The sequence below is a fragment of the Protomyctophum bolini genome (assembly GCF_963924005.1).
Source record: "Protomyctophum bolini genome assembly, chromosome: 10".
Lineage (NCBI taxonomy): Eukaryota > Metazoa > Chordata > Actinopteri > Myctophiformes > Myctophidae > Protomyctophum > Protomyctophum bolini.
In genome coordinates, this window is record NC_137871.1 from 39,999,764 (window position 1) to 40,013,236 (window position 13,473).

At 42.5% G+C, this 13,473-nt stretch overlaps 1 protein-coding gene across 1 annotated transcript in view; it reads left to right on the plus strand.

The window, feature by feature from the left end:
* Window positions 1-13,473, plus strand: part of mgat4b (alpha-1,3-mannosyl-glycoprotein 4-beta-N-acetylglucosaminyltransferase B) — a 183,262-nt gene that overhangs the window by 163,947 nt on the left and 5,842 nt on the right. Inside the window, exons 9-13 of the mRNA XM_080773691.1 lie at window positions 2,496-2,626; window positions 3,573-3,680; window positions 6,992-7,185; window positions 8,127-8,205; window positions 13,020-13,107. Of these exons, the coding sequence (XP_080629817.1) occupies window positions 2,496-2,626; window positions 3,573-3,680; window positions 6,992-7,185; window positions 8,127-8,205; window positions 13,020-13,107 (600 nt within the window). The remainder of the gene's footprint in view (window positions 1-2,495; window positions 2,627-3,572; window positions 3,681-6,991; window positions 7,186-8,126; window positions 8,206-13,019; window positions 13,108-13,473) is intronic.

A 13,473-nucleotide genomic window follows, 5' to 3' on the forward strand; every position in this document is an offset into this window, starting at 1 on the left:
TCACCCATATACACATTTCAAGCTCATATCTGTGCTCTTCTTCCCCGCACGCACACACAGTTATTCACCTTCTCATTTCCTGTACATGATGTGTAATTCGTGTCACACAGAATAATACGTCAGTCTTGTCCATTCTATCTGTGATTCAGCCATACTTAATAGTTCTCATCTCGTTTCATCAGGCCAATTTGCATCCACACTACATGGGGGTAGTGGGTCCAGGAGAGGAGAGCAAAGGCAGACGCTCTGCAGTGTTTTGTCCACCTGCTCGTCTGCATTCAGTTTGGTGTTTTCTGCATTCAGCTTCATTTGACACGCTACTCTTTTCAGCAGGGCCTGAAAATACAAGAGAAAGGAAGAGAGAGAGACAGGGAAGACTAGAAGAAGAACAGGAGGTTGTTCTTTCTGATAGTACGCAGTGAAATCCTGATTCCTGAGTGTTCGATTTCTCCACTTTCAGAGTTAAATCACTCCGTTTGAAAGAGACAGAAAGAGTTATACAGATAAGCAGTAGCAGGCAAACTGAGGCGGTAATGTGTATCAGCACAGCATGAGCCGTAGAGATTCATGGGACATGTTTATTTTTTACTTTGACTGAATCATCAATTGCGCATGAGATTGTTTGTGTGCTGTTGGGTGTCTGTGTAGGCTGTGTGTGTGTGTGCGTGTGCGTGCGCTCGTGTACCTGCCACGCGCACACTGCTTTCTTGATTGAGTGATTGAACATTTATTAACAGTGTGCATGGACAAGCAGAGGGAAGTACAGTACAATACAAGGTCTGCTAAAAGGATTAACACATTTATTAACAGTTTGCATGGACAAGCAGAGGGAAGTACAGTACAATACAAGGTCTGCTAGAAGGATGAATCCAAGAAAGCCTATTGACTTGTTTCCATTGGGGAATTGTACTCAATTCATCAAAAACATTAATGACCATGGCACAGTTCTACGCAGTAGAATTAATGCACTTCCTGGCCAAATTACAGTGACTATTTATATTAATGTTTTTTTAGTAGTGCATGCAGCTACAATTCAATTACTCCATAGCACATAACTGCAGGTTATTTTCTTTTTTTTTTGTCTGACCCCTATACAAAGGTCCCCCAAATGAAACCCCCAGGGCCAATTTTGCAGAATAGCTACTAACATATTAATCCGTTTGAATCTGGCTCTTTGTATCCATTTGTGGTCGTATTCTTGGTGCTTAAGGGCTTTCGCACAATAACATTTTTCTCCTGTTTAATATACGCGCTAAGTTTAGCTTTAGTTCAAGGTCATTCTGTCTTTGCCTGGCCCAGTTCCAAACTCATCTCTGATTGTCGCCCCCTGCAGGCCACGGCGTTTAAAACATTCATAGATAATAAGGCAGAGGAATAAAGCCTGTATGATCAAGTTCAGTTACAATACAATTTTGAGGTATTTGTACTTTACTTGAGTATTTCCAATTTCCAGTACTTTTTACTCTTTCACTACCTCGCCGGGGCAAATATTGTACTTTTACTCCATTACATTTATTTTGAAATCTTTGAAGTTACTTTGTAGATTTAGATTAATATTGCAAAACACATGTATACATTTCAGCCATTTGAAAATAGCCGTGCGACACATTGTGAGCTTGTAGATCTGCTATTTTGAAAAACATTTTTATTTGACATTTTGAAATGAGATATTCTGCATAACGAGTACATCTTTTGGTACTACATTGCAGTTCTGATATTATGCTACTTTTACTTTGGTAAAAACAATTGAATACTTAAATACCACCACTGCCCTCTTCATTGTGTCCTGTCTATAGAGAAGTCCTGCTCAATACTTGAAGTTAATAGAGAGGAAAAATAAAACCGAGAGGAAGTCTACAATAAGCATGAGTGGGTTGTCTTGTCATTTATGAGCAGAGCTCTTCACAGAGCATTTCATCACAATGTGTCCTTTGTGAAGAGACTTCCATTTTCCAAGATATGCTATCCAATTTACTCTAGCTATAGCTAACCGAACAGACCAAACAAGGACGTGTGTGTTTTCATTCAATCTATAGCATGGTTAAAATGGAGTTTGAAGTTACAGCACAGGTTTACATAAGCGTGTTTGATAGAGTTGATTTGTTTTTACGCCCGGATACCCCGTCCAGGACAGGCTTCAGACGCGCCTCCTCAGGAGACTTGGCTCAGACCTGAACCCATTAGATTTGGCGTTAGGAACCCGTTGCGACCGCATGCCCTCGCTGACGTCGACCCCAGGCGGGGTTTGAACCCACAACTTTCCACATGAAAGGCATATATGCTCTAACCACTGCCAAATATCTCAATACTGAATCAAGCAACTTAAAAACTGTCTGGGGTGCTCACAAAAGCCAGAGTAGACTTACCCCAAACACGTTTGAAAGTGAAACGTAGAGAATTGAACTGAACTGGACAAGCCAAGACAAACAGATTAGCCTAAATGAGCGACAAGGAAAAACGTTTACATTTAACAGAAACTCCTTTTGGTCCCACAGGGAAGATGTTCAAATCCTTGGACCTGTCCCTCATTGTGGAATTTATGCTTATGTTCTACAAAGACAAGCCCATTGATTGGCTGCTGGACCACATCATGTGGGTCAAGGTGTGCAATCCGGAGAAGGATGCGGTGAGTATAGCCATTGATTGATTGATTGATTGATTGATTGATCAATATGAATATATATGACCCTATCCCTAAACCTAACCGCCCCCTCTAGACCAGAAACCACACAGGCTGTGCCAGGCTACTAACCCTATCCCTAAACCTAACCGCCCCCTCTAGACCAGAAACCACACAGGCTGTGCCAGGCTACTAACCCTATCCCTAAACCTAACCGCCCCCTCTAGACCAGAAACCACACAGGCTGTGCCAGGCTACTAACCCTATCCCTAAACCTAAGCGCCCCTCTAGACCAGAAACCACACAGGCTGTGCCAGGCTACTAACCCTATCCCTAAACCTAAGCGCCCCTCTAGACCAGAAACCACACAGGCTGTGCCAGGCTACTAACCCTATCCCTAAACCTAAGCGCCCCTCTAGACCAGAAACCACACAGGCTGTGCCAGGCTACTAACCCTATCCCTAAACCTAAGCGCCCCTCTAGACCAGAAACCACACAGGCTGTGCCAGGCTACTAACCCTATCCCTAAACCTAAGCGCACGCCAAGCCGAAGTTATGAGCAGTTCCCATTTTCAAAACAGAAAAGACACTAATAAAGGGCCCTGAGGTATACTCCGTTCAACAACGCCTGGGGTAATTGTTAACTAAATGTTTATATTTGGGTGTGGTGGCTGAGGTCCAGTGCTGCATGTGCTCATGTCATTAGGAATCACTGTCTCTGTTTCTGCTATAATTGTCGTCTCCTCTCTACATTTTCTGACATTAAACCCATTTTACTTTCTCTCTCCTTCCTCTGTTCGTTCTGTCTGTCTGTCTGTCACTCACTCACTGTCCGTCTCTCCGTCTGCCACTATTTTCTCTCCCGTCTCTTGCTGTGTCTATTCCTCTGTGTATTAATATTGGTGTCGCCCACTCTCTCCGTCATTGTCTGCCTGTCTCTGTCTCCTAACAGAAACACTGCGACAGGCAGAAGGCCAACCTGAGGATCCGCTTCAAGCCGTCTCTGTTCCAGCATGTGGGCACCCACTCTTCTCTGGCCGGAAAGATCCAGAAACTCAAGGTAACGGGCCAAGAAAAATAAACTGTGCGTGCGCCGTGCGTGCGTGGAACATTTTAGATTTGGTTTTCTTCAGATATGTAGGACACTTACTTACTACAACACTATGGCATGCCGGTATTAGGAGTCCAACTAGTAGTGGTTTTTTCAAGGACCCCTGTCCAGTGACCATTAGATTCTAATAATAATAATCTAATCTAATAATAAGATGCCCAGTACAACTTGCACTCATGTTCTAATGATTAGAACATGAGTCATGCAAGTTGTACTGGGCATCTTTCAGGATTGCTTGCGTGCAACTGTACGACTACTGTATATGAACTGCAGTGCGAAAAAATGTTAAAACAAGAAAACATTTGTAGTCAGCAGAAGCCTTCTCTGAATAAATAAAAACAGTGAAGTTGCCAGGCCATGCAGGGCCACCCACCTACCTCACTACCTCCAGTCTTTTAACCCATTCTGACCGGGAACCCGTTTTGGTGTTAGCATCATGTTATGCTTTAGCTATTGAAAAATAGCAGATCTACAAGCTCATAGCGCGCCACCGAGTGGCGCGCTACGAGCTTGTAGGTCTGCTATTTTTGAAAAATCGAAGAACGACTGACATTTTTAGAATCTGATCTCAGGTCAGAATGGGTTGATCAGACCAGTGTGTGTCCAGTGGGAAACCTCGTATGAATCTGATCTCAGGTCAGAATGGGTTAAGCCATGCTGTGATCCAATGGATCCAAATGGTGTGCTGCGGCAGTGCAGCATTTTTAACCACTTTGAATCTGGCATCTGTATTTTGGGCATGTTGTCATAGTAGGCAAACAAGTGGCCCTGAAACATGACTGCCATGATGATTATCATGGCAGTCATGAAGTAACTGCACCCTGTTTTTGGCGCTCGCTACATTTACAACGTTTCCGTATATATAAACTCAATTTATTCAAATATAAAGTACTCACAATTTGTCCCAACGGGCGTTAGTTAGTTGCAGCACCAGCGATTAGAATCGCTGCATCCCGCGTTGTTTAATAAAAAGCATTTTTGTCCGAGCGCCCCGGCTACTTTTTTCAAACGGGGTTCGTTTGGGAAATCCACAGTTGCACACCGGGAGCGCACTCGCCTATTAGTCTGTATTGGCAGGGCGGTCAGCGTACCTATATCGAACACACCGAGTGCCACCCTCCTCCCGACCGATAGGGGCGCGTAGTTGAAAGCCAATGGCAAAATAACAGCTCGGATAAAAATGCTTTTTATTAAACAACGCGGGATGCAGCAATTCTAATCGCTGGAGCTGCAACTAACTAACACCCGTGGGACAAATTGTGAGTACTTTATATTTGAATTCCGAATGTTTATATATACGGAAACGTTGTAAATGTAGCGAGCGCCAAAAACAGGGTGCAGTTACTTCATGACTCTCGTATGAATACGAGAGTCATGAACCATGGCTAGCAAACACGGTGACACACAATGTGACACAGGCTATATCTGAAAATGCGTGAATGTATTTAAATAGGGCTTGATGCTAAGTGGTTAAACTTTTTATTTGACATTAGTAAATACAAATACATGTTTACAGAGTAATAAGAGTGATAACTGTTCTCTTGACTTGCTCTTTGGTGTGACTTTGGGCACAAAAAGTGTTTAACCCATTCTGAACGGGAACCCATTTTGGTGTTGGCATCATGTTATGCTTTAGCTATTGAAAAATAGCAGATCTACAAGCTCATAGCGTGCCACCGAGTGGCGCGCTATGAGCTTGTAGGTCTGCTATTTTTGAAAAAAATCAAAGAACGACTGACATTTTTAGAATCTGATCTCAGGTCAGAATGGGTTAATCAGACCAGTGTGTGTCCAGTGGAAACCTCGTATGAATCTGATCTCAGGTCAGAATGGGTTAAAGCGCTGCTGTGATGTAGTGGTACAGCACCACACAAGGCCATGGCAGCACACATTCCCATCTGGGACCCTCTGAACTGAAAAGGCATTGCTTAAAGCCTCTGATTGCTGTGTTAAGAGCAATGGATATTAGCCCGGCTGACTGGTGCTGCAATCTAGCCCAATCAATTCAGCATTGATCCCACCGTCCTGCCCCAGTGCTTTCTCAATATAGCCCATTTGGGGCGGGAAGCCGGGAACCCCCTTTTGGTGTTTTAATTTAGCTATTGAAAAATAGCAGATCTACAAGCTCATAGCGCTACGAGCTTGTAGGTCTGCTATTTTTTTTAAATCGTGACATTTTTTAATTTCAGAAAGCTGGAGGATTTAGAATATTTTTTTCATTTTTTGAGGACAGGCCTAAATGCGATAGAGCTTCCAGCAATAGACACTGGCTTCGTGGAGCGCTTATTTTGGTGTGGGCTAAATCCTGCTTCAACACCTCCCCCACACGCACGCTCTCCCAAACACTCAAACCAAGGTTTAATGAGGGAAGAAATTGGCAAATAAGCCATGAATTAGATATAGAATATATCGTGGGAGTGAAATTAAAAAGAACCGCAGTGGCCATTAGAGAGGGTTGTTAAATGTTATGTGGATTTGAGAATTTGACAATGAATGCACACGCATGGGCCAAAATCGGATTGGAAAAAGTCAGAACTTTTATTTTCCCTACGTTTATTTAACCCGAAATCTGTACATCTCTGTCCTTGTCTTTACCTTTAGCTGTAATCTTAACAGAAGCATATTGTGGCCACCAATGAATCACATTTGTAAAATAAGAATATATATATATATATATATATATAATTACAGTTTATTGATTTAAATAAGAATAATTTGTGATTACTGTATGTGTACACTGTAAATGATGTGCCTTTGATTTAATGTTCTGAACTAGGAGCTACAAGAAATTTGTAATACATTTTTCAGCGTAGGTTTATTTTAAATGCATTGTGTGGTTTACTATGATTATCGCTTACACTGTTCTAAATTAGATTTCCATTGATTTTGAAACTATACACACAAATGATGTGCAGACTGATGACGCCTACCCAGAGACTACAGATGTAAATTAGTTCATAGCTATCTCTGGTGCAATACATTTACTGTGTTCATTGTCTCCGTTAAATAAACACAGAATATATATATAGATATGTATTCATCCAAGACAGCTAATGAGGCTGGCAGCGCTTCACTCCAAAGAAAGGAAGGCTAAGGAATACACTGCAACAGGATGTAACCTTGATCTAAATATACAGTGAACTGTATATTACAGTGCCATAACTGAGCTCACCCCACCAGAGTTGTGTACACTGTACTGTACTGTACTGTACTGTATTTGAGCGTAACGGGTCACAGAACAACCCTACCGTTTGTTCCAGGACAAGGACTTTGGTAAGCAGACGTTGCACAAGGGGCATGCCAACCCGCTGGCGGAGGTGACCACCAGCCTGAAGACATACCAGCACTTCACGCTGGACAAAGCCTACCTGGGAGAGGACTTTTTCTGGGCTTTCACCCCCGTGGCCGGGGACTTTATACGGATCCGTTTTTTTACTCCGGTTCGAATCGAAAGGTAGGTATTCGAGGCAAATATAAAGTCTTGTACAGGCACTTGGAAACGGTTTGCACAGCTGTTTAGTTATAGGTGAAGTAGCTTGTCGGTGTGGCAGGTCCAAAGTGGTTATGTCTGTCTGTGGATTTAAAAAAAAAAATAACCGATGAAGATTATTAAAAAAATTGTGAAGTAGCCTACATTGAATCCATTGGAACTTTTTTCCATCTCCTGAAAAGTAAAGTTTTGGAAATATACGTTTTCTGACCCGAAAGTGACAATATTCTGTAAGTGTGTGCGCACTCTGCTGAGCAATTGTGGGTCCTCATTAAGGCTACAGTTTTGTTAACAGATGGCCAGTGTTGCTTCTTTGTCCAAGAGCATCGCTCACTAGATTCGTTTAAAGAGTTCTCTGTAAGCGAGGCTGAGTGGCACTGGCCCAGTTTTGGATGACGGCCCGCTGATTAGTGGTATAGAGCATGGCTGAGGCTCCATGGCAGATGGTCGGGACACATGTGAACGGAGCCCGACACTTTATCCATCCATCCACCGCGTCGGAGGACGGAAAACATTTGGCACGTTTCAGTTTGGGTCCGCATCTCCGTTTTAGTTGAGGCTAATTGGATACCAGGCGGTATGAGTAAACTTCTGTTACAGGCTGTAACCTGTAACTGCTATAAAGTGACCACTCATTTGTTAATTAGGGTTTCTACATAGAGATTTATTTCACTACAGGTATACTTTGTTGAAGTATTTTAAGCTGAAAAACACAATCTTACATTTGTAAAATATGGGATGTTTTGTGAGGTAATTGACATTTAAATTCTCTCTCTCTCTCTCTCTCTCTCTCTCTCTGCACACACACACACACACACACACACACACACACACACACACATACACACACACACACACACCTGCTTCTCCATTTTGCTCTGCCTCTCTCTCCCTCTCTCCATCAGGTATTTCTTTCGGAGCGGGAACATTGAGCACCCCGGGGATAAGCTCTTTAATACCTCCATAGAGGTGCTGCCTTTTGACGTGAGTCTGCTTGCTGTTTTTACTTAGCCCAGTAATCATTAACCCATTCTGACCTGAGATCAGATTCATACGAGGTTTCCACTGGACACACACTGGTCTTGATTAACCCATTCTGACCCGAGATCAGATTCTAAAAAAATGTCAGTCGTTCTTCGATTTTTCAAAAATAGCAGACCTACAAGCTCGTAGCGCGCCACTCGGTGGCGCGCTATGAGCTTGTAGATCTGCTATTTTTCAATAGCTAAAGCATAACATGATGCTAACACCAAAACGGGTTCCCGTTCAGAATGGGTTAACATAATTGCCCATTCACTCAGACATGCCTTCAAGCCAAGGTGGTAATTTTCTTGTGATTTTGAGGCACAAAATCATGCAGGCACACACGACATCCTTTCACATCTTCCTCACATCGTTTATTCAGAAATGAGCCAAATGGACATGTCATGCACATCATTGGCTGTGCAGGACTCTTGAGACAATAGGGCATAGCAGTGGCTGCCATTTTGTGGTTCCACAGATAAGACGGTCAGTAGACCGAAAGCTTGCAAAAGAAATACATTGATTGTGCGCAGATCTGAGTGTGCTGAGCTTCCCTTTATTCTTTTCATTATCCCAGTGTGACTCCAGCACCAGTATGGTTTCTTTTACATTTTTGTGGTTCCACAGATGGAAAGCCAATTCATTTTTCCCATAGATATTTCAGACAATTATGTATACCGGTATACATTATTTTAAGCCGAGAACCAAGCCATCCACGCGTACCCTCGGCGATAGAGCCTTCTATGTGGCAGCTGCCCCTGCCCTCTGGAGCTCTCTCTCTAGTGTAGATCTATAGAGCCTTCTATGTGGCAGCCCCTGCCCTCTGGAACTCTCTCCCCTTAGAGATCTGCCAGACTCCTACATTGAACTCTTTCAAGTCTGCACTGAAGAGACATTTGTTCAATTTGGCAACTAGTTTGTTTTTTTGTTTTTTGTCTTGTAAAGCGTCCTTGGGTTTCTTGAAAGGCGCTATTTAAATCCAAGTTATTATTATTATTATTATCCACACTGCTGGTGAATCATGACCATTAAACATTGTGTCAAAAAATATTTTAATATTAATGTATATATTATATTATGTAACCCTGAGGAAGCTGATAGGCACGGAACAAGTTTGTAAGTTGTTTGCTAGCAGCACTGGACATAATACTTGTGGGAAAAGGTTGTGGCTATTAATTAAACATCCATTTGAAATGTGGAGCTCATTCATGAAAATGGAATGTCTTCAATAATACACTTATTAGTGTTGTATTCAAGATCACGTAAAGTGGTCAAGACCAAGACAGGACAGAGTTTGAACATTATTTTATCAATTATGAATTTATATTATATTAGTAGTATTAGTATTAGTAGTAGTAGTAGTAGTATTAGTATTAGTATTAGTATTGTTACATTTTTTTGGTTATTCAATAATCTGAGAATGAACCTAACATAAATTGCACCCTTATTATATTGACATTAAGGGCTGTATTTTGCGTGTGACCACACCTCCAGGTCTTAAGTTAAGTAATAAGACCTGGTACTTAAGACACGCAAAATACAGCCCGATATCTCTTAAATCTGCCCAATTTCTAGAACGTCTCAGTCCAAGTAGGCTGTGGATGTCCCAGATGGCCTTTTGGTCCTAGACCTAGACCAAGGCAAGGCCAAGCTAAACTGCAGGTGAGACCATGAAAATATGGTCTTGAGACCCGACTGGAGTACTGCAGCCCAACCACTCGTCCCTCTGAATGCTAAAATGCTGCACACTCAGCAAAGTATAGAGAACATACAGTGCATCCTTTTCAATTGAAAATAATGAGCCAAGAAAGCCAGTGCTGTCAAGAGAGATTCCCCATGGACACATACAGTACGGTCATATAGCCTGATCCCTACCCAGCCAGGAAATATGGATCCATGTTTGTTCATTCAGTCTCCCCTCCAGAACTCTGTCTAGTGGAATAAGCAGCCTCTACTCTGTGCAGCAACTACAGGACATAATAAGCCTGGCCGAATGAGAAAAAGGCATGTGTTAAGCCTCCCAACGGATCAACAGGGGGACATATTGTCGCTGTCAGGCAGAAACCTCTTGTCTCCACATTCAATTTCAACTTCATACAGTATGTTTTGTCATAAGTTAATGCCCTACTTGATGCTACAGTGTCATACAAAAGTAGCAAACATAGACAATCTATACATACAAGCTCAAAATGCATAGCATTGTGACTTTTGAGCTTGTGCAATGTAATGTTTTTCAAATTGAATCCTGAAAGTAACCGTCTTGGACACATGAGGTTTCCATTGGCAGCGACATGGGAAAGACATGGGAAGAAGGGATGAGGAGCAGAGGGGAGAAAGAGGATCAAAGAGGAATGGGGGGGGGGGGAAACATTCAGGGATGACGGACAGCCGAAGAAAGGGATAACTGACAGCCCGAAAGAGACATTAAGAATAAGTGAGAATAGAGAGGATGGAAGCAGCTGCTGGGAGGTAATCGGATATGTCCTCTACTGCCAGCATCATCTGAATGGCCCCTTTGGCCCTGTGGGGGGTACTAGAGACACAGAGTTTCATTTTTTACTGAAGTAAAAGTAGGGTAGAAATACTGTTATGAGCAAAGTTCCTGTATTCATAATTGTAAAAGTATTGCTCATCAAAATAAGCCTAAAGTAACAAACGTAAAAAGTACTCATTGTGCAGATTTTTCAGAAATGTTATTTCTTTCTGTTTTTTTGGAGGGGGGGGGGGGGGGGCTGCATTTCAATACAGCAATACAGTGATATAAAAAAGAAAACAAGATATACGAATTGTCCACCACTAAGAATATATTGAACTACAGTTCAACATTCAGAACAACATCCCTGCGAGCAAATCCGCCACTCTTGAGGCACCGTGGTGGCGCAGGGTTTAGGTTCCCCTCCATCACCCCTCCAGGGTAATTCAGCTCCAGCAAACATAATTGGCCATGTTCGCAATGCCAAGCAGGCAGTGATCTCTGTCGCTGGTGAAATAGGCTTTCTCACACCCTCACTCTCTTCTCCCTCTCCTCCCTCAGTACTGATGCCATAGCCAATATATGGGTGCATATTGCCCGAACACACAGACCCAACAGACAGACAGACAGACACCTTGAACTCATTGGCACAGGGAAACAAGGAAAGGGAGATTGGGAGTGACACGGTGAAAAGGCTGTCGGGATCGCTAGGCCAGCGGAGACCGCGCTGAGTGTCTGTCTTTATCGGTATCCGTTTGCCCCCAGGCGAGGCAAAATAGGCACAAAGTACTCGGAGGCCAGTCTATATCAATACTATGATATTAATGTTTGTCATCTACTAGTACTGTGAGGCCACATGGGAATATTTGTCGAGAGAGAGAGAGAGAGACGTTAACATTTATAGAGTAGAAGTTGTAAGTTCTGAAGCAGGACATATTGGCCAGGGACAGGACAGGTGGGTGAGCCAGGTCCACTGCTAAATCCTGAGTTTAACTGACACTCAGGATTTTACAGTGATAGAGTTGCATAAGGCTGCTTGTTTGTGTTGCCTTTTACAGTATAGTGTAATGAGCCACCGCGTTTATTATTCATCTGTGATGTGCACGTACACACGCTGGATATTTGGCTTGGAAAAGGAAACTCACATAATGGTGAGAGGGAGAGACATAAAGGACACATAATGGAAACATGAGAGGCAGAAAGAGAAGCGATATATAGATGAAAGTGTCTTTTGAGCCAACAGTTGTGAAAAGGAGGGGAGGAGATTGAGACAGGGAACAGGGATTGCTATTTCAAGGGCCCCCAGTTTGATGTGCAAAATAGCCCCATTTTACATGATTCCTCTGGGACCACAATGTGCGCCGTTCCAACCTCAGTGTTAATTTAACTCAGATGTACATAACCGTAAGAGTCCATTTGGTTCCTAAATATCAATAATTTAGCAGGAGACCCCCTGGAACCACCTCATTGAGATCCAATGATTTTAAGCAACTGAAACAATAAATCAGTGCAATAAACATATGCCTGTATCAATACAAAATAGTAGTATTATGAAATGTGTAACACTGTAGACTATAGAATCTGTTATTAGAAGTTTAGGTACATAAGTAAATATGAATTGATTTGTTATTACACACGATATCCCCTATTGCCCCACACACACACACACACACACACACACACACACACACACACACACACACACACACACACACTGTATACACATGGTCCTATGATGCCAATACGTTTGTACTTTTTACTCAAATATTTTTTTAATTCCAGACTTTTATACTTTTAGTATTGATACACTGATACTTTTTACTTAAGTATAACATGTGAGCACTTTTTTTCCACCACTGCACACACACCACTCCTAACTCGGTCAGAAGTGAATTATACCCTGAGAGAGGAAATGTCATGTTGTGACCGCAGAGCAATCACTTGCATGAACATCGATTTTCTTTTTTCAGAGAACAACAAAAGAGATGAATTTACCCTTTGTAAGGTTAGAGACGGTGCTGCTTCCTTGACAGGTTCTTTTCCTGCACTGGATAAGCGAGCCAGAGACACCGGACTGTTCTGCCCTCGCACACAAAGATAGTGCCTGCTTGTGAACTTGTGTCAATGCAACAACAACCACGCACATTGCACAACCAAACACTTGTCGCACGCACACACGCACACTTTATTGACAGCCGTTAGTGACACACATTCCGGTTAAAGTACGGTTAACCTGTCCCTAGTTCTTACGTTCACATTGCGTGCGTACGTGTGTTCATGCAGGTATTTCTGTTCATTTCAGAATATCCAGTCAGAGAAAGAGGCCTTGAAGGAGGGAAGGGAGAAGACTCCAAAATACCACCGTACAGAAGATGGTTTCATCAGAATAGGTGAGTCAGACTTATTGAATCTCTGGGTGAAAATAATTAATTGGCTTTACTAGCTCTGGTCCATAGCCTTCTACTGCTTCTACGATTCTGCCCTGCAGTAAAAGGCTATGGGATTTCCAAATCGTAAATAAAAATAAGGTTTTTGCTACTCACCAAAACAAAGGCTGGTTGTGTCATTAGAAAGCCTACTTTCGTTAGTGGACGCACTCTGAGCCCCCCACCACACGTATATATAAACGGTACTTTTTGGCCAGAAAGGGATTTGTTTTCACCGGAGGAAAAATATTCTCTAGGCAATATCGGTAGAGGGAGCAGCGGAGTAACTAAAAGTAAAAAAAGATCCGGTGGAAATAAAATCCCCTTTTG